The following is a 26,147-nucleotide window of genomic DNA, read 5'->3' as shown; positions in this document are numbered from 1 at the left end:
AGTGGTGGAGTTGTAAATCTAATGATATTGACAAAAAAGTATGCAATTGCTTAATAATAATAATAATAATAATAATAATAATAATAATAATAATAATAATAATAATAATAATAATAATAATTTCTTGGAGGTTAATAATAACAACAACAATAATAAGAATAATGGAATTAGAAAAGTTCAGATTAGATCAGACCAGATCAAAAAAGTTTAGATCAAATCAGAAAAGTTCAGATCAGACTAGATCAGAAAAGTTCAGATCAGACTAGATCAAAAAAGATCATATCAGACGAAATCAAAAAAGTTCAGATCAGATAGAACAGACGAAAAGAACATAGCCTAAATACTAAATAATCTTGGAAGACCAATCAAAACTTGTAGAATCTAGTCAATTCCCATGTACGGAAAATCAATTTCCGCCAATTTAGCTCCAAATTATAACTATTTACTTCATGACTTGTACTAATTAATACTCATACACTTCCACATTTCCACTAGTACCACGCTATCCATTGTATTTTCTCTCTCTTCTTCCCGTCGCATTCAGTACTTTGCTTCAAACCTCTTGACATTAAACAATTCTGAGGAGAGAGAGTATAGAAACAAAGAAAAATGGCTGACCCACACAATCATAATACGGTAATGGGACATCAAATCTTTTTACTCATTTCTTGTACTACTACAACTTTTTTTAATCCATTTTCTCTTCTTCCCTTGTTTCTGTTTGATTATTTCAAGTTTCGTTTTTCTTCTAATTTTAATGTTCTTCAACTTCTTTACGACAATACCCACAATCTACATTGCTCAATGCTCAGTGCATTTCTATTTTTATGCTCTTTTTTTGTTATACTTTTGTTTCTTTGTAGTGTTTTTTCTTGCCAATTGTGAAATCAAGACTGTTAGTTTTATTGCAGTGAAAATGGATTTTTGTCCTTTTTTTTTTTAAATTTTCTTTGCCTCCTAAACTAGCGTATGTTTAGAGTTGCTTTTTCTTGCATATTCTTTTCAGGGGATTTTCTTGCATATTTTTGTGGGTACAATAAGAATTTAAAGAATTTTTTTTTTGAAAGAAGAATTTAAAGAATATGATGTTACGCTTGTTGGGTAGAAATGGGTTTTGGTTAATTTGACTCATTATGCTTTTATTTTTATTTTTTTTTGGATGTGTTAGAAATGAGTAGAAATGTTGCTACTTTCTTAACAAGTAATAATTGGTACCAAACGACTGAACGAGGGTGTTAGACGCCAAATTTAATGGGATAGATATTGCTACTTTCTTAACAAATTCGCGTCTAATAGATAGATGTTACTACTTTTTTAACAAATCCGTGTTTAATAGATAGATGTTGTACTTTCTTAACAAATCCGTGTCTAGCGTATGTTTAGAGTTGCTTTTTCTTGCATATTTTTGTTGGTACAAGAAGAATTTAAAGAATGTGATGCAGTGATGCTACGCATGTTGGGTGGAAATGGGTTTTGGTTAATTTGACCCATTATGCTTTTTCTTGGGGGGAGGTTAGAATTTAGTAGAAATGTTAGCACATCTTTCTGCAATCGTAAAACAAGCCATAATTGGTACCAAATGGGGGTGTTAGACGTCAAATTCACGTTTTATAGATAGACATTGCTATTTTCTTAACAAATCCGTGTCTAATAGATAGATGTTAGTTGTTACTACTTTCTTAACAAGCAGTGAAAAAACTCTTAAGTTTTAATGGGATTTGCTTGTTCTTGATGATTATTTGGATTGCATATTTGACCCATTATGCTTTTTTTTTTGGGGGGGGTGTTTAGAAATTAGTAGAAATGTCATATCTTTTTGCATTCTTAAAACAAGCAACAATTGGTACCAAAAAGGGTGTTAGACACAAATCCACGTCTCATATATAGACATTGCTACTTTTCTTAACAAATCCGTATCTAATAGATAGATGTTACTATTATTTTAACAAGTAGTGGAAAAACTCTTAAAGTTTTAATGGGATTTGCTTGTTCTTGATAATTATTTGGACCGCATTTATTAATGTTTATACTCTCTCCGTTTTTTTTACTTGTTACATTTGATAATGCACAACAATTAAGGTAATGTCACTTTTAAGTTTTTGATAGGGTACTTTTTGAGCCATTTAATATAAAATAATGGAAAAAAGTGAAAAAGTAGTATTTTTGGGTGGAAAAAAAGAAAAACAAATATAATACTAATACTTTATGGTGTGGGCTAAATACCCCAAATAAGAAAATGTAGCACGTAAAAAAAACACCCATATACAAAAAAAATATAGTAATTAAAAAAAACGAAGGAAATACTACTTTATACTAATATTCAATATTCATTCACCCACATTATTTCAACTCTACTCTCCTGAACTTCTAATAAAAAGTTTATATGATAGTGATAGGACATGGTGAAGGAAGGAACAATCAAAGCCCTAACTTTTACAGTGTGTTTGGTTCATTTTTAGTAAAGGAAAGAAAGGGAAGAGAAAGGAAGGGACGAGAAAAGAAAAGAATGGAAGAGAAAGGAAAAAAACCTTAATTTCTCATGTTTGGTATAAATTTTCTCTTTCCTTCCTCATTCCCCCGCTTTTGGGAGGAAAGGAAAGTGAAATTTTATTAAAGAGTCTTTCTTTCCAATTTCTCCCATTTCTTTTCACTTAATTTTTTTTTAATGAACCAAACATTGGAAAGTAATAAATTTCCTTCCACTTCCTTTCTTTTCCTTCCAAATTCCTTCTACCAAACAAACTGTTAAGTATATCTTGCTTATCTTAGTCCTCGGCTTCTTCGATCTCTTTCATTATATTTATGCCCCACATCAACAGTCCCTCTGAATTTAAAAAAGTTCTTTTTTTATTGTAGTGGGGTTGCACAGAACTCTTAAGAATGTCTTTGCATATATGTTACTCTCTATGGTCTTTATTAATTTACCCCTGTTTCTTTTGCACAAAGTTTTAGGTGAAACAATATCGCGAGACATAGAAAAAAAAAACTATTATTTTATGTTAAAGTTAAATATATGTATGATGGAAAGTTAGTGGTCTTATTCCAAAAATAGAAACAAAAGAAATGGGTAAATGAATAAGAGACATCGAAAAAAGGGATACGGCTAAACTAATAAAGACCGGAGGTAGTATTAATTGGCGTCATTTATAGTAAATGTTTATCATTGTTGAACTTCTTTTCTATTCAACTTGGCTCATTGTGTTTACCTGTTTGGCTTTTCTAAGATAGGGGATTGAGAGTTTAGTAGGGTTTGGCTTTTCTCTGATATTAAATGATGACATATATTTCATTTTAACCTTGCTTTTTCTTTTGGCTTGTTCCTGTCATCCTGTGATTATGAGTTGCGGGTAACTTGCATATTTTTTATTTTAACCCTGCTTTTCTTTTTGGCTTGTTCCTGTGTATTATGACTTATGAGTTGTTAGTAACTTGCATAATTATTGCATCTCAAGGTTGAAAAATGTATATGATTTTATATAAATACCATCACTTTATTTTTCTAAAAGTTAGTTAGCATTGGAGATTTGCTTTCTTTAGCTTGAAAGATGGGTAATTATTGCAACATAGTCTCTCTGTTTCCCAAAGGATTGCACATTTGCTTTCATTACTCTTAAGTCTTAAGTATGAGTTAGTTGATAAGAATATTGGGTCTTACCTGTGGATTCTGCTCTAATCTTAAGTATGAGTTAGTTGAGTAGACTATTGGGTCTTATCTACTGGGCATCCGATATGTGCAGGATTCTTTGAAGTACCTAAGAGGCTAAGACCTCGATCTCTGCTTTTGAGCTAAGCCTTCATCAAATTTCAGCAACATGTTTCTTCTATGTCATTGCATAATCGCAAATTAAGAATTTGGAATACTAGATTAATACCAATGGGATAATGCAGTCAAACAATGTCCATAGGTTGAAATTTGAACTTGATTTTTTTTAAAAAAAGGTTGAAATTGAAATTGAACTTGAAAGCTTTCAAGAGTTCAAACTTATCCTTAAAATAATGAAATTTGGTTCATATAACCTCTTTAATATAATATCCATGCACTCTTTAATATATATTATACACAAGTTCAGATTAAGACTGAATGTTGTTTTTCCCTATACATCTAGATAAATATGTCATTGCTCTCTAATTAGTATAGTTTTTTGAATAAATTCCGTGATTTTTTTTGAAATTTGAAGATTGTATCACTCTTTTGCTTTCCCTTTATTTTTTAGTTATCTTTATTTGGCATCAAACAGGACCATCACTATACTTTCACATGTTTCCTAATTTTTATTTAGCCTGCAGACTTTTCTTCAATATAATTCTGGAAGGCGGTAGATTTTTTAACTCAGTGTAAATTACTAGCTCATTAGGTTGAAATTAGTCATCAAGTGAATTAGTTAATGCCAAGCCTTCATTCCTTTTGAAGCTGAAACTCTAATTAGTCAAGTAGTCATTTCCCAAAGTCTGAAACTTGGTCTCTACTTCCGCTGATATTCTTGTATCTTGTTTATGCTGTCACGTTGGGGTTTCAAGATAAGGACCCTCCAAGTTTTTGCCTAGTTTGTTAATTTTTTCAGTTTTGCTACATGCACATATTACTCTGTTCGTTTCCTATTAGATGTCGTCTTCTTCACCATGTGTAGAGAATTAGATATGGACTATCAGTTTGTAATTATCTCAAGGGTAAGTGGTGAATTCATGATGGTGATGAATGTCATTGTGCAGTCTTCTGTATCTGCAATTTCATTATGATTAGTGTCATGTGGGAGTCTTGTGGTTGTTACTTCAATGTTGTCGTCATTGAAACATATATTTCCATCTTTCTTGCATTTCTGCAATATTCTTATTTGGTGTTGAACCTTTGACAAAATTTATTTGACCACTGTACATGAAGCAGCAATTGCAGTTTATTATAACTACACTGAGTTAAATTAGCTATGGAAACAAAGTTTTTGAAGTGACATGATCAGTTTTAAATGACTTGCGGTCACATACTGATTAATGATGGTTTTACATCTATTATCCTTGCTAGAGCGACGATTTTATAAGGAGTTATGTAGATTGAAATTTTTTGCTGCCTTTTTTTGGTGTACAGGGAAAACCATGTGAGATATGTGGAGATATTGGCAAACCAGATCCAAAAGAAGTGACCCTCTTAACTTGCTCCAAGTGCAAAGATACTCGTGAACACATGTACTGTATCATCTCTTCTAATTACTGCAGATTCAGGGCTTTAATTTTTCAAAAGCACCTAATTGTCACAATTTCTTTTGATGTTGATTGATATGTCTTAGTTTGATTTTTTTTCGTATGATATGCTCTTTTTATCTTAAAGTTTCTGACCTCTGTTTTGAAGTAATTGTCATATATACTGATTTGGTATGTTTAGAGAAATCTGTCACCTCTCTTAAGATATAATGGTCAATTAATAGTTGTGCTTAGTTGGGTGATGTAGAGAGTGTAACAACGCCAAAAAACTTATAGACAATTATTTCCAAATTCAGGAAATGATAGTGTTAAGACAAGAGAAAGAATACATTAAATTACATACGATGAATCATAAGGTGTTATTATCTCTTATGTTCAGTTAGGAGATGTAACATCTCTTTCTGGGTGAAGGAAACACCTTTGATTTTTTCTTGTATATCAAAAGAGAAAGTAATCAATTACATCTTAAACTTGTCTTTTGTATTAATAATATTAATACCTCTTGATGGAGATTGTTGAAGAACTCCAACAAGTGGTCTTTTCCTCCTTTTGCTTTAAACTATTGAAAGCTTAAGTCAAACCTTCCCCTCAAAAAAGCTGAAGTCAAACTGTTAAGTTTGAGGTTAATGTTGTCTCTCTCCATCTCATTCATCAATAGAATATATATATACATCCTGCATCTAGGGACCCATTAAGGGAAGCCCATTAGGGATAACATGCTATCCCTCCAGTCTATCTTAAATACATAAAGATAATTCCTAACCTTTAGGAATTATCTTTATGTATTTAAGATAGACTGGAGGGATAGCATGTTATCCCTAATGGGCTTCCCTTAATGGGTCCCTAGATGCAGGATGTATATATATATTCTATTGATGAATGAGATGGAGAGAGACAACATTAACCTCAAACTTAACATGGTATCAAGAGCCTAAGGTCAAACACAAACCTCTCCACCCACGATCAATCGATCGCCGGAAACGGAAAAAAAAAAAAAAAAAAAAAAAAAAAAAAAAAAATCTCGACACTCACACAAAAACCCTGAACACAGTATCCCTGATCGTCGACCAACGCCGACGTCTTCGCCCAGCTTGCTGCGCCTATCACGTGAGTTCTTGAAATTTTTTTTTTTCCTTCATCGATCATAGCGTCCCCCTTCCGTCAGTATTCCCGCGGACCTCGACGTGTCGTGATGACGGAATCCAACCCATCTCCTCCTCTTAAACCGGATCCTGTATACTTTCTTGGTTCCAATGACAATCCAGGTAACATTATTACTCCAATTCAGTTGAAAGATGACAACTTTGATGAATGGGCACGTGCTATTCGCATGTCTCTGAATGCTAAACGTAAACTGGGTTTCTTACTGGGCACTATTCCTAAACCTACGACCCCTGATAAACTGGCTGATTGGAGTACTGTTCATTCCATGCTTGTGTCGTGGCTCCTAAACACAATTTCCCCTTCCATTCGCAACTCCGTCTCATTCTATGAAACCGCCCATGAACTGTGGGCTCATCTGCAGGAACGATATTGCGTTTCTGATGGAACTCGGATTTGTCACCTAAAATCGCAGATTAGCGATTGTAAACAACAAAAGATGGAACCTTTGGCTGACTATTTTGGTCGGTTGACTCGGCTGTGGGACGAATTGTCCTCTCTAGAAGTTGCGCCGACTTGCGCCACGGGGGGTGCACAGTGTTCGGTGGTTCGGTTTCTTGAACAACAACGTGCAGATGATCGTTTGCATCGGTTTTTGATTGGACTTGATGATTGCTATGGTCCTCTTAGATCTAACCTTCTCGCGCAGTCCCCTTTGCCCACGGTGGCTCGCGCTTATCAGCTTATTGCCCAGGACGAGCGTCTGAGGGGCGCCCGTGCTTCTCCCACGCCGGGTGACTCTTTGGCGTTTAAAATCGATGCTCGCTCAAAATCCCGCGTCAACTCGGATTTATTGGTGTGTACACATTGTCATCTCGAAGGTCATGAAGTAACAGGTTGTTTTGAACTCATTGGGTATCCCGAATGGTGGGCGGATCGTCCTCGCGGGAGGCGCGGGGGGTCGGCTTCGCGTGGTGGTCGGACGGCTCGAGGCCGTGGGGGCCGAGGCACACCACCAGCAGCACGGGCTAACAAAGCCGTGGCTGGTCCCTCTAATGACAAACCCGGCGGTGGGGGGTTTGATGCTTCTCACACGCATGACCCTGCAAGTGCAGGTTTGGCTGGAATATCACCTGATCAGTGGCAAAATCTTTTGGACTTGCTGAATATGCCGAAACCGAAAGATCGTCTGACGGGTGAGTGTTTGTGGATAATTGATACGGGTGCTACACATCATGTGACAGGAACATTTTCGCAGTTGTGTGCAGCGCGAAAAATTCCTGGGTGTCCAGTTGGTTTGCCTGATGGTAGTTCTGCAGATGCTACTTATGAGGGAGATGTTATTCTTCCTGGAAATCTGAAATTATATAATGTTTTGTTTGTTCCTAATCTGGATTGTAATTTGATTTCCATTCCGCAGTTGGTAGATTCGAACAATTGTATTGTTCAGTTCACTAAATCCTTGTGTGTATTACAGGACCGCGAGACGAGGATGCTGATTGGAGCGGGTGAGCGGGAAGATGGACTTTTCTTTTTCCGGGGTGTTCCGACGGTGAAGATTAATGCTGTGGAGGGAATGACATCTATTGATCTCTGGCATAAGCGTTTGGGTCATCCTTCGGAGAAAGTTTTGAGACATTTACCGTGTGTGAGTCCTTCTGATGTTAGTAGTTGCAATAACGATGGGTGTGATGTGTGTTTTCGTGCTCATCAACCTAGAACAAGTTTTCCTAGGAGTACTAGTAGAGCTAGTAGGATGTTTGAACTAGTTCATTGTGATTTATGGGGTCCTTATAGAACAAAGTCTACTTGTGGTGCGTCTTATTTTTTGACATTAGTTGATGACTATTCTCGTTCTGTATGGACTTATTTGCTATATAATAAATTGGAGGTTGAAACTATGTTCTTGCATTTTGTGGCTTTGATTGAACGCCAATTTGACCAGAAAATTAAATATGTGCGCAGTGATAATGGTACAGAATTTAATTGCCTCAAACCATATTTTTTGCAACAAGGAATCATATTCGAAACATCATGTGTTAAAACCCCACAACAAAATGGTAGAGTGGAACGAAAACATGGCCATATTTTAAATGTTGCCCGGGCATTGCGATTTCAGGCTAATCTTCCTTTAAAGTTTTGGGGGGACTGTGTGCAGGCAGCTTGTCATTTGATAAATCGCACCCCCTCTGTTGTCCTGAATTATAAAACTCCCTATGAATGCTTGTTTGATAAGCCCCCTACCATGACAGATATCAAGATTTTTGGGTGCTTGTGTTATGCCTATAATATTTCCCATGGGGGGGATAAATTTGCCAGTAGGAGCAGACGGTGTGTATTTCTGGGGTATTCATATACACAAAAGGGGTGGAAATTGTATGATTTAGACACCCAGAAATATTTTGTATCTCGTGACGTGAAATTCATTGAACATAAATTCCCATTTAGTGAGCCTACCCCTGTACCTGTGTCCCCCGTTACTTCCCCGAATGTGGTTTCTTATGAGGATGATATGAGTTCGCCTCCTGTGGCGGATCCAGGACCGGAAGTTGGTCCTCATGGTGTTCAGGAGAGTGAGGCGACGCCAGGGGTGGCGGACCCTCCGAGGCCGGAAGTGGCGCCTACCTTAGGGCAGCCGGAGGTGGCGCCTCACGTGGGACAGGATGTGTCTCCTGTCCAGGGAGGGTGTAGTACTGGAGATGTGGAGGATTTGGGACGAGGAAAACGAACCAAAATACCGAACAAGAAGTTACAGGATTTTGTTACTCATACTGTAGTGAAAAAGAAAAGTTCATCAACTCAGGCACCCGCTTCGACATCGTCCTCAGGTACTCCATATCCTATTACACATTATGTTAGCTGTGAAAAGTTTTCTGCTAACCATCGCAGGTTTCTAGCTGCTATAACTACAGGACGTCCTCCAAAATCATTTAAAGAAGCTATGAAACATGAAGGATGGCGTGAGGCCATGGGTGTTGAGATACAAGCTCTGGAAAATCAGGGCACATGGGAACTACAGCCACTTCCTCCTGGAAAGAAAGCCTTGGGGAGTAAGTGGGTGTATACAGAAAAATATGATGAGAAAGGAAACCTTCAGAGACTGAAGGCAAGATTGGTTATCTTTGGCCATCATCAGGTAGAAGGGATTGATTATAACGAAACATTTGCCCCGGTAGCAAAAATGACTACTGTTCGCACTTTCCTGGCCATTGCAGCAGTCAAGAAATGGGACATTCATCAGATGGATGTCCATAACGCCTTCTTACATGGAGATTTGGAGGAAGAAGTTTACATGAAAATTCCACCTGGCTTTCAGGGAAATAATTCTAACCTAGTGTGCCGGATGAAGAAATCATTGTATAGCTTGAAGCAGGCACCTAGATGTTGGTTTGCAAAACTGGCTACCGCTTTGAAGGCATATGGGTTTAAGCAGTCCTATTCTGATTATTCCTTGTTTACGTTTACCAGGAATAATATTCAGTTGAATGTTCTCATCTATGTGGATGATATGATTATTGCAGGCAACGATCAAAAAGCTTTACTGAACTTCAAAGCTTACCTTGGGAAATGTGTACCTTCATGATGTTATGAAACTTGCTTCAAGCTGCAACATTACTGTATATAGCCTAGAGACCTAGACTCTAGAGGGATTATAACTTAGTAGTGTTTAGTTGATGTCCTACATAGATGAAACACAGCAGGTTCTGATAGTTGTTTGCCACTTGTTGCAGCTCCTTGGTTTGATTCATGGTCTTCAATCATCAGTTATTGACATCTGTCAGATAAAGTGTTAATTGTTAAAAGATTATTAATGTTTTACAGCCCCATTTATATTCCAGTTATTGCATGGGAGTAAGGCATAGAGGCGATCGGAGAAAATGGATTTGTGAAGAATGTGACTCCTCCGAGCAGACATCTTCGTCAAAATCTGGTATTTTTTTTTTTGTACCTGTGGAAGTATCCATATCAATACTTCTTGAGATTTCTAACAATGACTAATTCATTCTGCAGCTTCAAGCGAACAGAGTGGTGGGACACCTGAGCAAGCAAGGGCCCTAGACTCTGGAGCAATGAGAAAGAAATCCTCATCACCAAGTAAATCAAATTATGCACATAGGACATCCACTTCAAGTAAGTATAGCCGTTTTCTGGTGAGTTGTATATGGGTTGGCTCCCTATCTTACGGAGCAAATTAATTGTGCTTATGAAGGTCAGATGAGTTTGTTTCCGGATCATGATTGGACTACACCTGGAATATGCATTAAGTACTTCTGTTCATAACAGTAATAGATGAGTTAATATGTCCCATCCAGGATAAGTTACTGTGGTGGCATGCTGTTCACAGAGAAAGTAGTGCTGGGATGATTGCTAAGTTAGTGTTATGGAGACAACAAGTATAACCCCAAGGGTTTTTAGTCTAAGTCGGAGTAAACTGACTACATGAAGTGTGACTATAGTACTGAGAGGAAGCCATAGGAGGATGTATATGTTAAGGAGGTACCTCAAAATAAGTCTTTAAGTACCTTGGGTCGATAGTTCAGAAGTATAAGATATTAGTCAAGTTTTTTCTCACATAGGTGGCTCAAATAAGTCTTTTAAGTACCTTGAGTCGATATTACAGAGAAATGTTGATCAAAGTATTTCTTACAACATGGGGCTCAAATGGAGAGCGATTGTGCGAACTTGATGTACCTCTAAGGTTAAAGGGAAAATTCTATAGAACAGTTTTTAGACAATCGTGATTATATGACCAGAATATTAAGCATTGAGGAAGGATCATTTAGAAGATGTGTACACCAGAGGTGCATATCTTTAAATGGACGTGTGGGAACACCTTAAAGGATTAATTTCGCAATGTAGATACTCAAAGGAAGATTAGAGTTGCAAATATTGAGATAAGATTAAGAGAACTCAGAGAACTGGCTACATTTGTTTGTGCACGTGCAACGACCACCGGTATATGCATTGATAAAGAAATTGAAGAGTTGGGATCACGGGGACTTGAGAAGAAGTCGAGGGAGGCCAAAGATGACTTTGTTGGACGGAGTTAATACGATATGAATAAAATGGTTTTTCTAGAGCATATAGCACACTAGCTAGAAGTGGATGTAAGAGCAGGATATTTGGACGATTGCAAGAAATAAACTTTTGGCTCATCCAGCCGATTCCATCTTTTGGGAAAGGCTTGACATTGTCATTTTTTTAGAATCAGATAATCTTGTTTATGGACCTTCCTGGACATTATGTAGATTACTATGCTACATGTGGGAGTAATAAGAGGAGGCAAATCTTATGGTGTTGCAGTTGTATGGCTATATCTTAGATGTTGTGGTTGAAAGGAAACAACAAACCATTTGTCCTAAATGTTCCAGCTTAACTATCTTTGTGGATACTGGATAGTCATGTTTCTTGCTTCTTTATGGTGTTTTTGCATGGGAGTTTTGAGGCGTTACTTCAATTGACACTCCTAATCCTCCTTTAATTTACCTTTGTCTTCTTTCAATGATTTAAATTCTAATTACCTTTTAAAACGCATTAAGGAACACGGAACTATGTAGTTACAACTTTCTATGTTCAACCAATTTCTGAATATCAGCTGTGAATCTATTGAAGGCTGTCAAGCTGTACTATCGTTTGCTCATATAAGCCGTATAAAACAATTAAGCCTAACAGTAATAACTAGAAAATTTTTCGGTGATAATACTCTTTCCTGCTTTGACAAATCATTGTGTGCCAACAAAATTTCCCCATCAATTCTTTTCATATGTTGCTGAATACTGATAGTAGCTTAACAGTCTTTGAAAATTGACTAGATTACTAAATTATAAGCTGTTTTTTGTCAGTAATAATTCCTCGAGTCATCACTCATCAGGGATGATTATATTCTGAGGTTTTTAGGCTTTTAGTGAGAAACAACAGAAGTTATCTAAGAGACGGTTTAGTAAGCTTACTGACCTTATTCTTACTAGCTTTTACTAGATCTGGTAATACTCTGAGTAGAAAGGTCTTCTTTTGCTGAGATGACATCTTAGAAAATTAAGTCACATTATTATCTGACTTCTCCAAGTAGCTTCTTTCTTTCTTTTTTCTTAAAAATATATATACTCGGCATTGCCAATCAAAACATGACACTTTGATTTATATGGCAGAGAAAGCGAATTCTGTATTCCAGAAAGAGCATGGTTGCGGGGACTCACCTGTAGTGAAACATTCTGCTAAAGATGTGCAAACATCAAATACTATGATGGGGAAGGAAACAGGTAAGCTTCGTCTGCACAATTATTACCTGTATGTCGTGCAAAAAGGGCGCTCTAGTATAACATGCTTCTGATGGAAGGATAAAGATATGTATAGTAGCAGACTAATACTTCATCAGAAAACAATCTACACTGAAATTTGGAGTCATATCGGAATCATAAAGACTAGTGTTGGAGTAATGTTGGGTGCAGGGGATTTGGCATGGCTCCTATGTTTTTCTGAGCATGTACAGTTTAGCTGTTATGAAATATTAATCCTGTATTGAATTGGTGCGGTCGAGCACAATCCTTACACTTGTAAACTGTTATATGGCGCATGCAAATAGCTTGCCATCACTTGTCTCCTTTCTGCTGATCATGGCCTATGAATTACCCACTCCATTCCCACTTTTTTGTAAAGAAGCCTTTGTTAGGTTGTTAAGTTTTTCTTGTTAGCAGTAGTTTGAGTATGCCTCCAAGTACAATAAATACCAAATTACTAAAATAAATTTTCTTTGTCGAGCTTGGATTTTTACATTAGATTTTCTTGTAGCATTACTGCAGCAAAATTTTATTGCTAGTTCAAGCTCTCGGCCTTTTTGCTTTTCTCAGATGGACCTGCACGGAAACATCGTGGGGAGAATCCAACTGCTAAGCAGTTAACTTTTGGGAAACTTCCCAAGCCTGGCGTAAGTTCAGGTATGCTCGGAGGCATTTAGTTTCTCGACAATCAGCCAATTAATGGTCTAAGATGATTATAAATACATAAAGTTCCTCTTATTGAATGTGCTTAGTAAGATATGCTACTTTGCAACCAAAGAAATGCCAACCATTGATTCTTTACCTCATCTTCTTTTAGCTTTATTATTCAGCCACCAAGCAGAAATTATACGTCTCAACTTACTCCACTTGATATTTGTTTCCAGGTGGACATGCAGGACAATTATGTATGGTCCCTCCAACTGCGAAGCGTATGCCTCGTGAAAATGTTATAAAAGATGACGTAAATTCAGGGAGTACCTCTCTGATGATAGTCCAGGCTCTTCCCGCTGTAAGTTCAGGTATGTTTATCTGGATATGATTTCCTGTTGTTTGGGAGCATTAAGTTTCTAATTCAATGAAGGGAAGTTGAGGTTCAAAATGCTTATCATAAAGTCACATCAAAATATGTTTATGAATACCTTCTGATCATAAGATATAACTTTACACTTTAATCTTTTCTTGATGCTAAATCATAACAAAGGATTCCCAATTACGGATCCTTTTACCTGTGTTTACACTTGCGGGTTTATGCTTTTTCAATTGCAAAGTATATCTTTGTCTGTGCATAGTCATAATATTTGCCTTTCCTAGTAAAATCTTTCTGACACCACAATACAGCCAGAGCTTCCCAGTTCCCAAATTTAGAAAGGTAAATTGTTTCTTCTGGCACCTAATTTCAGTTGAATGCTTGATGCCCAATACTTAAAAACTGCTCTTTTCTCAGTACAACCATGTCTCCTATGTGGAACTTTGCTTGTTTAGGATCACAGATTAAGTAAATCGATAGAAATGGTGTTCAATAAGGTGACCTGAATAGCTAACCTTTGTCTCCACTTGTAGCTAGTTAGGATCATAGTTTAAGTCTCATGTCAATGCCCTCAGTAATGGAGCTTCCCTGGAACACGTGCTTTTCTTCACAAATTCCGTTACTTCTTTTGGTAACGGAAATTCATGACGAAAAAGAGGTATGTGAGGATAAACAAGCATTACCACAGACATTGGGCTGAGACTTCCTTCACAAGTTTACCTATCAATGATTCAATTCATTACTTACCACCGTTCTTTACTGCCTACCAAACGAGGTGTCAAGGTCTTCAATGTAGATATCCAGACATGTAAGCACACTGTAAATGTCTGAGTTTGAGGACCAAAGTTTTACTTGAATCTTTGTTCTGGCACTCTGCTTATATATCCAGCACGCCCTGGTTGTATAATCTAAAAGCTGCAATTTTTTTGTAGAGGTTGCTACCATGTCCTCAACCATGTATATGTTCCTTTTGTATAGGAGTTTAGAGTTTCAGTAACTGATTGGATTTATTCTTAATCAAAGCAGGTTTAGTTGCTGCGCCGCGAAACAATTGTTCTCTAATTGTTGTATGCCACAATTGCAATTTTCTGACAGAAGAAAATATGCTTGTGCAGGAATGGATGTTTCTGCTGTGGCTCAGCCAAAGAATATTGATTTTAAGGCCACGGAGTCTCCGAGAGATCTACCAAACCCTCTCGCTGATCCGACATGGAAGTGAGTTACACTTAGCTTCTGGCACTTTTGAAGATAATTGCAGTTGTCATCTATGATGCAGCATAAGTTTCATTTGTTGAAGTTAAAATTAAATAGGCTCAGGCTCTTCACTGTGTTTCCTGAAGCTAAAAGAACTTTTAGGTGGTTTTATTTTAAGTAATTGTCCTGTTTTATCTTCAGATTTTTATGTGACCATGCCATAATTCCATATAACAAAGTAATTGATGATTTTTTTTTCCCACATGTGACTTGAAAGGAAATATTATAGGTTAACAATTGATGCGTACTATTTTGTGATGCCTTCTAGCGACATGGTGGACAGCCTTTTCTCCCTCTCTTTGGAGATTGGACATAATAACCTGGAATTTGCCACTATTCTGTAAGCTAAAACATAAAGACGTTATCAGTTGATTAGGTTATGCAATTATCTATTTCGGTAAGAGTCTGACAAAAAGTTTTTAAACTCGTAATTATGGAGATGCTATTAAGATTTTCCATTTATAGTATAGGTACTAGGACGAGGATCTTTTTTCTTGTTATATATGTATATACAACTAATACAAGTAGAATAGTATACCTATTAACTTACCTTTTTCTAGACAAAACTCAACATCGGAAGGTTTATCCTTTCAATTAAATTTTTTGAATGAACTTATTGTTGCTGAATGAAACTTATTTTTTTTCTAAGCAGAAATTATATTTACTCAACTAAACTTAATTTTTGCTGTATTTTTTCATTGAAGTTAGTTGGAATTCTAGGTTACTATAATAATTGCAATTATTGCTGCTGTTACTGTTATTTTTACTACTACTACTGCTATTATCATTAGTAATAGTAGTATGAGTATCATCGTCATTATCACTTTCTTGGGTTCATGTTAGAATTTAGAAGAGTTCTATTCTTCTTGATTTTTCTATGGGTTTGCTGAAAATTCAATTTTTGTGTTCTTAAACATTCCTGATTCATTTTTCAGAATTTTTTGTGCACCTTGGGTGGAGTAGATCATCATATGTGAAAATCACAAGTCTTGGATTTTTTTTTTTGGGTTGACATAAACATGCATGCTTTTGCATAGTGAAACCATCTTATGTGTCAAGCTGTAGCCTGTTAGTACTTCTATTCTGTAGTTTGGTGTCAGTAAGGGTTAGTGGAGCAGTTAGATATATAATTACTAAGATTATGATAAACCTGATCCCTGTTGGTTGCACTACGATGGCATAAACAAGGGTGATGAACTGAGGAGTGAGGACTGAGGTTTGCTAGTGAGGCCACGGCCTCTACAGAAATAACTAGTACTAGCATATATAGAAATGCCTGGTAATTGGACTTCAGAGTTCTGATTCCTCTCTGTGTGCTCAAGTTTCAACCTGCTGCATACATGAGGTTTATGTTCATCTTTCTTCCCTTCTCTAATGACTATAAGCTTTATTTTATTTGGGAAGAAAATTACCTCCTCCCCCCCCCCCCCCCCCCCAAATTAATAGAAAGATTTTTTCTCTCGGCTTGTTGGAGACTAGATTGCAGAACTATTCAACTATGCAGTAGTCAATTATCAGCAAATGTTACTAAATTATAGCTGATATATGCTAAACATAGTAAACAATGAACTCTACCATTAACATTTCCAAGTAATGACTTTCTAAGTGCGAATGTCGTGATAATATTTGCTAATTCTTCATCTCTGCCGTTTTTATTCTCTTTGATCTGAGTTCTCAAATCTTGTTTGCTTTGACAGGGGAACTTTTAAGATCATCACTGGCAGTTTATCTAGTTTCCATGAAATTCAAGCCCATCCTTGTAAACCTCAGAGCAGAGCATACGAGCTGTCAAGACAGCTTCCCATGACACTAGTGTTTGAAATGCTGCCCCGACATAAGTTTTGGTTGAATTTTTTTGAGGATTATGTCCCTGGTGAGCTTGACATTGGACTATATTTTTTCCCCTCTAAGACGTCCGATCTGGAAGGAGGTTCTGCGTTGCCTAGTAAATCAACTTGTGGACATGAACAAAGTTATTATTCCCTTTTGGAGTACTTGGATGAGCATGACTTTGTCATCAGAAGTTGCATTGATGAAGTGGAGTTGTTTGTTTTTTCTTCTAAACATTTGGAAGAGAAATCCCGTTGTAAGCTTCATTCTTGCACTTGTTATGTTTTTAGAAGTACTTCTTTTCAACTTAATGATATTATCTTCGGTTTCCTCTTATTATTCTGCCACTGCAGTTATGAACCAAAAGCATTTCTTGTGGGGGCTATTTCGTCCTTCTGACACTAACAGAGTTGCGCCAAAGGAAATTATGCTTGTCCAAAATTCAGACGTGAGAGACATAAATGAGGAGCATGAAGTTGAAGACATGGATGTAAACATGTTAGGCGGACATGAAGTGGGTGATTCTTGTGGGAACCACAAAGAAGGTGAGTTAGAGATCAAATCATCATCAGAAAATGCAGCAGGAGCAGCTCTTGAACTCTCTCCTATCAAGGTAAAAAAAGAGCAGACTGATGCCATAGAAGAAACATCTCTTCATTATAGCATATCGTCGTGTGTTGAAGATGACCCGGAGCTCGAGAAAGAACTACTAAAGAGCTTCGACAGGTTTGCAGCAATAATGCTAGTACATGAAGTTGGTTGTTCGAAAACAGATGTCGAAGAAGTGTACGAAGTCTAGGAGGTTGGCTACGGTAGAAATATCACATGTAATTACTCGCTCTGCAGCATCGATGTCTTTACAGTAGGCCAATACCAGAAATGTACAGTCATACTAGAAATTTGCAGCTAACAGTAGCAATTAGTTCTGATATATGACAGAATCACCTTAATTCAATGAGAAAGTTGTATATTCTGTGACCCCTTCTTCATGTTCTGTGCATAGTCTTTTTTTGCAGCTGCTGCAGTCTTTTGTTACCTTGCATCAATTTAGAGAAATTCCTAATTTAGAACATTTGTGAAAATTCAGAGCTATTAAATATTAACCACAAATGTTATATATTGAACCATAAATGTATATAGAACAAGAAAAGTTGTACATGAAAATTAGGTATCATATCATCTATCTTAATAATATAAGATGTTGAATTTCCATATACGATTACAATAGTATGTTTTTTGATGTACAGCATTTAGAATTCTATATATAACATTTGTGTATTAACTGAATAATATTTGTTTCGAACGTTTTGTATTTAGGCACAACTTATCGATGTAAGAAAGTTTCTTTGTGGTATTAGAAAGCAACTAAGTGTAGTGATGTGAACGGGATTTGATCTCATGTTTTAGGTATCATCCTTATAAGACTTTATCAATTAAGTTCAACGACATACATAATATAAGAAAGTGTTTAGTTAGGAAGAAAATGCTTGACAGGAAAAACGGGGTTTCTATTTTATAAGACTTTATCAAATAAGTCCAAAAATTGATTAAAGTAGTGCTGAAATGAATTAAATTTAGGAACTAATTACATTGTTAAGCAATATATTTTTACTATTAAGTTGAATTTCATCTGATGTGAATTTAAATTAGACTCTAAATGAATTAACTTAGTGACTTAATGGATTAAAGTAGTCCTTATTGAAGTACGTTAATTTAGTCTGTTATGTTTCAATGGAAGACAAAGTTAAAGTACTAAATGGGTAGAATTAGGAACCAAATAGATTAAATTGGTGATTAAATGAAAAATAATAGTTATTTACTAACATAGTACACATACTTATGCTTTTTTTTTGGTAATTCAAAGTTATTATTGATAACCAAAAAAACGAGTATAACCAAAAAAACGAGTACAACCAAAACAAGCATCAAAGGACTAAACTTAGTAATTTAGGCTCCCCCACCTTCTAAGAAAGGTTTGGAGCTAACCAACAATCATTTAGTCCAGCTACTAGCGACAACAAACTAGCATACAACAAAATCAAATAATAAGGAGCTATCTGAGCTCCTCGATCAGTACACCTACAAACCACTTTTAAAATAATTTGCTTACAACTTTGAATAGAATCTAACTGAGCCCCCCCCCCCCCCCAATAACAACTTTATTTCTCTGGTGCCAGATATGGTAAACTGCCTCAGCAAAGAGCAACAACAATAGTCTTGTTTAGGGGAGATTTGTTGTGGCTTTTAGCAGCAAGGACTTTGATTTCATCCTCCAAGCTTCTGTATTGACTAGCAATCCCAAGTTGTTGAAGACACAAAGTCCAGATTCCCTGAGACTTAGGACACTCAAAAAATAAGTGTGATGTAGTTTCACTAGCTCCAGAACAGAAAACACAAGCACTATAACCTAGGATCCCCCAATCATATAACCTGCTTTTTGTAGCAAGTCTACTATGTAGCATTAACCATGTAATAAAAAGAGCTTTAGGGTTGGCTCTATTATTACAAATGATCCTCCAAGTCATTGTAGACTAAGCTCCTCTCATGGCTATATAGAGCTTCTTAATGGAAAAACGATTTGCAGCAAGAAGATTACGTGCATTAAGTTCAATAAACCCTTCCCTACTGGCAAGAATTTTCCTAAGATTCCAAGAGGGCCTACTGGTAATGGTCATGGTGAGTAGATTGTTCTGTTTGATATAGTAGGCATGGATCCATTTGATCCAAAGCCTATTTTACTTCTGAATAACAGCCCAGAAATGCTTGGCCACAACAGCTTTATTCCAAACAGCCAAGTCTTTCAAATTCCGGCCACCACAGGATTTCTTCATACATAAGGTGTCCTGGGCAATTGGGGCCTTCCTCCCATCATTGCGCCCACTCCATAAAAAACTTCTACATATACTCTACACTTCCTTCATAACTTTTTTTGGAAGAACAAAAATCTGGCACCAGTAAAGTTGAAACCATGAAGAATGGCACCAACTAGTTGAAGCCTGGCAGCATAGGAAAGCTTCTTGACTGGCCAACACCTGACCCTAGAAATTGTCTTCTCAATTAATGGCTTGCACTCTTGGTAGAAGAGCTTTCTAGTTGTGAGAGGCACACCTAGATACTTAACAGGGAAGGTTCCCATAACCTTAGTAATTTATTGAAGAGCAAGTTTCTCATCATCAGACACACCATCAATGTACAGATTGTTCTTCTCCAAGTTAGCAACAAGTCCTGAAGCATAAGAGAACTTGATAAAAGCATCAAACAAGAGGTGGATAGAGCTATGATCAGCCCTGGCAAACATGAGAAGATCATCTGCAAGCATCAAATGTGTGATATGCAACCTCTCACACCCGGGGTGGAAATTGAAGTTTGGAATGTGCTTTAGACTGCCCATGCATCTAGAGAGATACTCCATCCCTATAGCAAAAAGGAAAGGTGCCATAGGGTCACCTTGCCTTAGTCCTTTCTTGGATTTGAAAGGCTTGCAAGGGTTACCATTTATTAGGATGGAGAAGGACACTGTGGAGACACAAGCCATAATCCACCCAATGAATTTAGTAGGAAAGCCCAGTTCACTCATCATCATGTGCAAGAAAGACCATTCAATAGAATCATAAGCTTTCTTTAGATCCACCTTCAACATACATCTAGGGGAGACATGCTTTGTGTTTTTACCCTTAATAAGCTCGGTAGCAAGCAGAATATTATCTGAAATATTTCTTCCAAGCATGAAGCTAGCCTGAGCCAAATCTATCACTTCACTAATCATGCCTTGCATACTCCTAGTTAAGATTTTTGCAATAATTTTGTACAAAACTGTACAACAAGCAATAGGTCTATAATCTTTAACATGAGAAGGGTTGTTCACTTTGGACACCAAGGTGACAAGAGTGCAATTAATAGCATGATTAAGATCTCCAGTCTCAAAAAAGTGACTAACAACATTTATAAATATCAAATTTTATAATGTGCCAAAATTTATTAAAGAATAGACTATATAAAGCCATCAATACCTGGAGCCTTACTATCATCAATAGCATTCAAATCTTCATCAATCTCTTTGTGGGTTACAACCATAATCAGGTCATTAGCAGTAGCTTGAGACACCTGAGCACCAGCCCTAACCAGAGTGATATCAACCATGGGTAAGGAGGCAGCAGCAAACCCAACGAGCTGTCTATAGAAGTCAACTTCATCTTGAATGCCAGCAGTCTTAAGCAGCTTCCTCCCTGAGCATTATACAAGAATCAATGTTGTTCTGATGATATCTTTCTTTCATAGCCTGAAAGAAGAAGTGTGTATTATCATCACCTTGTTGCAGCCATAAAATTCTTGACTTCTGCATTCTTCAATAGCCAGGAGCTTTTAAAGAGTAAGATATTGTGATTTCTCCATAAGATTAAGATTATTGTTATCCACAAGATTATTCTGCAGGGAAGTCTGAGTTTCAAGAAGCTTTTGCCTAGCATGATCAATTTGACCTGCTAAGTTAGCAAAATCTCTTTTGTGCAAGACTTTTAAGTGTTTTTTAATCTCTTTAAGCCTGCTCCAAATACTTTGCATCATATTCTCACCCATGAGTTTTCAATTATAGACAAGCAGCACTCATGCTTAGCCCTATAATTGAAACATTTAAAAGGCCTCCCCTTACTTTGCCCAACATCAACGTACACATTGCAAGACTAGTGGAGAGTGATCAGAGATACATGGGTTCATATACTCAACAACAACATTAGAAAATTGAACAAGCCATAGAGAGTTCACAAGACATTTTGTCAATTCTGCTGCAAGTCCTAGCCTCACCAATACTCTTATTTGACCAAGAATCGAAGTGTCCCACAAACTTACATTCACCCAGATCAGATGAATTCAATAAATTAAATGAGTAAGATCTTGAGAATCTGCAATCGTGACAGCAGCACCATTGAATCTATCCTCAACTGAAGAGATAGCATTAAATTTCCCATGACACACCAGGGAAAGTTCATAGCACCATTTATACCTAAACAAATTCTGCCAAAGAGTTTTCCTTGTTTCCAATATATGTAGACCATAAATAGTAGTGAAACAGATCTGCATCCCACTCACTTTATCAATAAGAGACCCATGCATGAACTGAGGAGACTTGAGGATGTTAGTAACCACAATTTTTGCAGGATCCCAAGCAAGCCATATCCTACCTCTCTCAAAGTGTTCATAATTGTCTTCCCATTTCCAAGTGCTCCCAAACGTCTTCATAATTTTACTACTATTATGCTCCTTCACTCTAGTTTCAAGTAGAGCAATAAAATTTAGCTTATTTTTACTAATAAACTTTTTAACTTCTACTATGTTATAGGGGTTATTTAGACCCCTAACATTCCAGGTGTATAGATACATCAACAAGGAGAAATGGTGAAGGTGTTGGCACCAACTTCATACACTAGATGAGTTACTATTCTAGGTCCCACAACTTTAATATCCTTACCCTTCTGCCCTCTAGTGACTATGTGTAATATCCTGAAAATTTAAACGTGTTTAAGTAAATAATTAATCATAATAAGTAGTTAAAATATATTTTATTTTAATCATTTCGCTAATTAAGCAAAATATAGTAAAACGATCATAGAATTTCAACATAAAGTTTCCCAACTTAAAAATGTTAATATCTATGTGACGATAATTTTTATTTTTTGATTTCATGAGTTAAACAAGAAGGTTAGTTTTTGTTGTTAGATCACTAGAGCACAAAATATCAACATTTCACCAAAATCTTACAAAGCCATGTTTAGAGTGAAAGTGTGGAGCGAATTTTCTGATTTTTGGTTACAAAATAAAAAGGAAAAATAGAAAAGCTTTCATGGTCAACACTCCATTACTCTTGCCTTCTTCCTCACTCATCCATGGGCACTTGGCACACATGCCACCACTCTCCACTCTTTTCCTTTGTCAAAAATCTGTCACTAATCCATCTTCTTAGCTTCCTCAAGTTAGAAATTCAGAAATATTTACTCCTCCTTCCCAACCACTAATTTAGTGTTCTTAATCCCCTTATGAATGGCCATGAAATCCATCAACAAGAACACAACAATTATACAAACTTCCTCCTCTCATCTCTTACTTCACCACCACTTGCGAACCACCTTGCAAACACCATAATTTTTAGTCAACAATTCATCGTGGACCCAAAGAAACCCAAAAAGAAAACCCCAATTTTTTCTCTCTCCTCTGTTTTGGGTCTCTCACAGCACCACCTCGCGCGACGCCAGCCTGCGCCGCGCTTAGTCGACCCCCTCGTGCCTCGGTCGTCACTCCTCGGCCACCTGCACAGCTCGCCGGATGATGATGTTATGAATGAAATGAAAGAATACAATTATTTACGATGATGATGATATGCTTAAAAGAAATGAAACATGATAAATTCAAGTGAAAGACGGTTCTTGGCAAGTATCCCGTTATCCTGGGTCGTGCACGTACCTCCCGGCCGGTTAACCACCTCCCATTTAGTGAGGGTTATTATTGTCCTCGGGTGGCACCGCACAATATTATGGGCATTAACGCCACCTCCCATTTAGTGAGGGTTTCTGTCCTCGGGTGGCTGCCTCCCGTTTACGATGTTACTATATTTTGGGGAGATGTCCCTTCTGTTGTACGAGCCAAGTTTTACCAAGTAACATGAATAATGATGAGGAAACATGATAAAGAAGATAATATAACATGATATGATATGTTTGTGAAATAGTATTACTTATTCTCTCCTCCCCATTTTTAAGTAAAATGATGTGAAACAAATTTACGTTGTTAGAGTAGTATGTTACTGATCCTCGGCTCATGACGTTTTGTTTTATGTTTTAGGTATGGAAGAACAGTTGGGATCACTAATAGACTGCGTTATGGAGATTATGTATGATTCTATGAGGTTTTAGGATATTTTGTATGATGGATAAACAAGTATTATTTTACGATGAGTAATTGTATAGTGAATTTTCAATATTAGGCTTTTATTTTATTTGTGGGCCATAACCCACATGCTTAAGTTATGCTTTCACTGACGATTAAGGTTGTGTAATTTGTCGGGGCGTTACACTATTATGTTCCATACAGGAGCTGGAGGAGCTTTCACTTGCTGAGGAGCAACAGGGCTGGGTTATAATACCCTCAGGCTGAATGAAAGGATCAGCTGTAACAGCCCGCACTTCCGAGCTGCTAGCTAATCATACTTAACATTCATGAAACTCAATTAACACTTAATAACCTCGAATTAACTATTTACTCGCAGCAGAAACAAAACCTTTTTACTCGATCCTGGACCTGTGGGTCAGGGCCCACAACAATATAACTTCACAACCAATAACAGATTACACAATTTACTTAATTCCCAAAACAATATAATACTTAAACACCAAATGAGAACTTAATATTCAATAACTTATATTCTATATCTAACTTCGAATCACTAATATGTAAATACTTTTTGCTGAACATAAAGGTTACCTCGAGTGGCTTAACACAGACGCATAACAACTCTTGAACAAATCTTAAATTTCTTCAGCTCCTCTACTAATCATAGATAATCTTCATAACTCCCTCGTCAACCATAATAATAATAGTTAAGTATTTTCCTTTATCAATTCCTGATTGCAGAACTATGATAATCTTGTATACAAAGTTCTTTACCATTCTATATTAAATCCAATAGCCAAAACGAACATCATCTAACTTCTTATAATCGTTGACTTTATTCCATACATCATCTCCATATGCTTACTAATTAAGAATTTCATAAATAAAGCTAATAATCTTTATCTAGAACTCATAAATCTTACTCCACTAACAATACTGATTGTCTTCAGTACAATAATCATTTTAACTATATCCACCATAAACTATACCAATTTTGCAATAATTAACTAAGACACCAATCGATTCAATAATTATACTCATGCTCCACCATCAATTTGCTAATCAAATTCAAATTTTCAAAACAAAAATCCCACTAAAATCTGATTTTGAATTTACAAATCAAAAACATATTTGTATAGCAAAAATCAGTTTTAGGCCTAACTTAATTAATCAAAACAAATAATCACAATCTCTAAGTGAATTGTTTTAAGGAGAGAAGTATTGTACCTCTGCTCAAAAGCAGGGACATCAAATATGAGGTAGCAGCAGCAGCAACCGCTGCAACTCGACCACCACCAACGGCTGCAGCGTCAGACTACCTACCGAACAACAACGACATCAACACCGAAGCACAGGAGACGAAAAAGAACAGAACGACCAGCAGCAACACGGTCGCATCACCGGCACAAACACACAAGCAGTAGCGGCGGCGCGGCAGCAACACATGCAGCAGCATCAACACCGCATAACCGAATCAGAGGAGAAAGAAAATTGGCTTAAAGAACCAATAACAGCAACACCGAACAGCAGCAACAAATACAGAGGAGAGAGAAGACAGAACAGCGGGGAGGTAACCTAACAACAACCGTAACAACACCGGCACATCGGAGAAATGCCAAGAGAAAAAGAAACCGGCAAAAAGAAACACCGAGATGCGAGAGAAGTGAGAGGAAAAGAAAAAAAAATTAGGCTTTTGATTTTCATCTTCATCGAGTCCTTTCGGTTTGTTCTTGGAATTGTTTGATGAATTGAGAATGATATTGCATGTTTCATATTTAGAAATGTTTAAGTGTCTGTATGAGAATTTGACAGCAACTAATTGTGGTGTCAATATATTTAAGTGACACGAAGAAGGGAATGATAAAAGGATTTTAGGATTTTGACTAATTTTTAGGATTCCTTCACTTCATAACATTTTTTTTTTCAAAGATGTTTTACTATAATTTGACACACAATTACGATAATAAAATATAATTATCTTTTAATAAAACCTGCTTAAAAATACGGCTATTACAATCTAGGCCTGGCAAAAGTCGACCCAACCCGACCCGAAATTAGCGGGTTTGGGTTGAGATTTTCAACCCGATTAGTTAAATGGGTCGACCTGAACCCGACCTGAAAGTTAAATGGGTCGGGTTCAGGTCGAATTTTCTGACCTGAAAATGACCCGCTTGACCTGATTTGTAAATGGGTCAAAATCAGGTCGGGTCAACCCGTATAACTTAACCCGAATAATTAAATTAAAAATAAATTTGCCCAGCCCAATGATTTTGGGCCCATAAATTAATATCAGCCAAAAAAAAAAAAAGGAACGTTATTACTTATTAAGCTCTAACCGTTCCTAACCCTAAATTTCTCTCCCTCACTCTCTCACTATCTCTCTCTCACTAAATTTCCTAACCCTAAATTTCTCTCTCTCTCTTTCTTCTTTGCTGCTGGCGCCGACGCTCGTCATTGTCGCTGCTTCGTCTCCTGAGTTCCGCCGCAACAACTCGCTGGTCTTCGTTGGTCTTCTTCGTCTTCTTCGTTGGTCTTCTTTATTTCTTCAACATTCAGGTATTTTTTTTTCAATTTTTTTTTCTTTT

At 36.8% G+C, this 26,147-nt stretch overlaps 1 protein-coding gene across 3 annotated transcripts; it reads left to right on the top strand.

Moving 5' to 3' along the window:
• Positions 1–540: 540 nt before the first annotated feature.
• Positions 541–17,664, top strand: LOC104907883 (hypothetical protein). 3 transcript variants are annotated; one of them, XM_010696903.4, is made up of 10 exons: positions 541–636; positions 5,081–5,178; positions 10,134–10,225; positions 10,306–10,425; positions 12,444–12,554; positions 13,143–13,229; positions 13,457–13,591; positions 14,715–14,814; positions 16,551–16,939; positions 17,037–17,664. In XM_010696903.4, the coding sequence occupies exons 1-10, from the start codon at positions 610–612 to the stop codon at positions 17,480–17,482; spliced, it is 1,605 nt and encodes a 534-aa protein (XP_010695205.2). In that variant the 5' UTR covers positions 541–609; the 3' UTR covers positions 17,483–17,664. The 3 variants fall into 3 exon arrangements, with proteins under 3 accessions (XP_010695205.2, XP_048500303.1, XP_019108253.2); XM_048644346.2 differs by lacking the exon at positions 541–636 and adding an exon at positions 3,245–3,347; XM_019252708.3 differs by lacking the exon at positions 541–636 and adding an exon at positions 4,283–4,668.
• Positions 17,665–26,147: the final 8,483 nt, after the last annotated feature.

The sequence above is a fragment of the Beta vulgaris genome, chromosome 5 (assembly GCF_026745355.1).
Source record: "Beta vulgaris subsp. vulgaris cultivar EL10 chromosome 5, EL10.2, whole genome shotgun sequence".
Taxonomy (NCBI): Eukaryota; Viridiplantae; Streptophyta; class Magnoliopsida; order Caryophyllales; family Amaranthaceae; genus Beta; species Beta vulgaris.
This window is presented reverse-complemented; position numbering and strand designations above follow the sequence as displayed.

Excerpts from the sequence above, each read along its gene's own strand:
- LOC104907883 (XM_019252708.3), top strand. The coding sequence starts at position 4,621 with ATGTGTAGAGAATTAGATATGGACTATCAGTTTGTAATTATCTCAAGG. Across the intron at positions 10,426-12,443 it reads ACATAGGACATCCACTTCAA|AGAAAGCGAATTCTGTATTC; the intron begins GTAAGTATAGCC and ends TTTATATGGCAG. Across the intron at positions 16,940-17,036 it reads TTTGGAAGAGAAATCCCGTT|TTATGAACCAAAAGCATTTC; the intron begins GTAAGCTTCATT and ends CTGCCACTGCAG.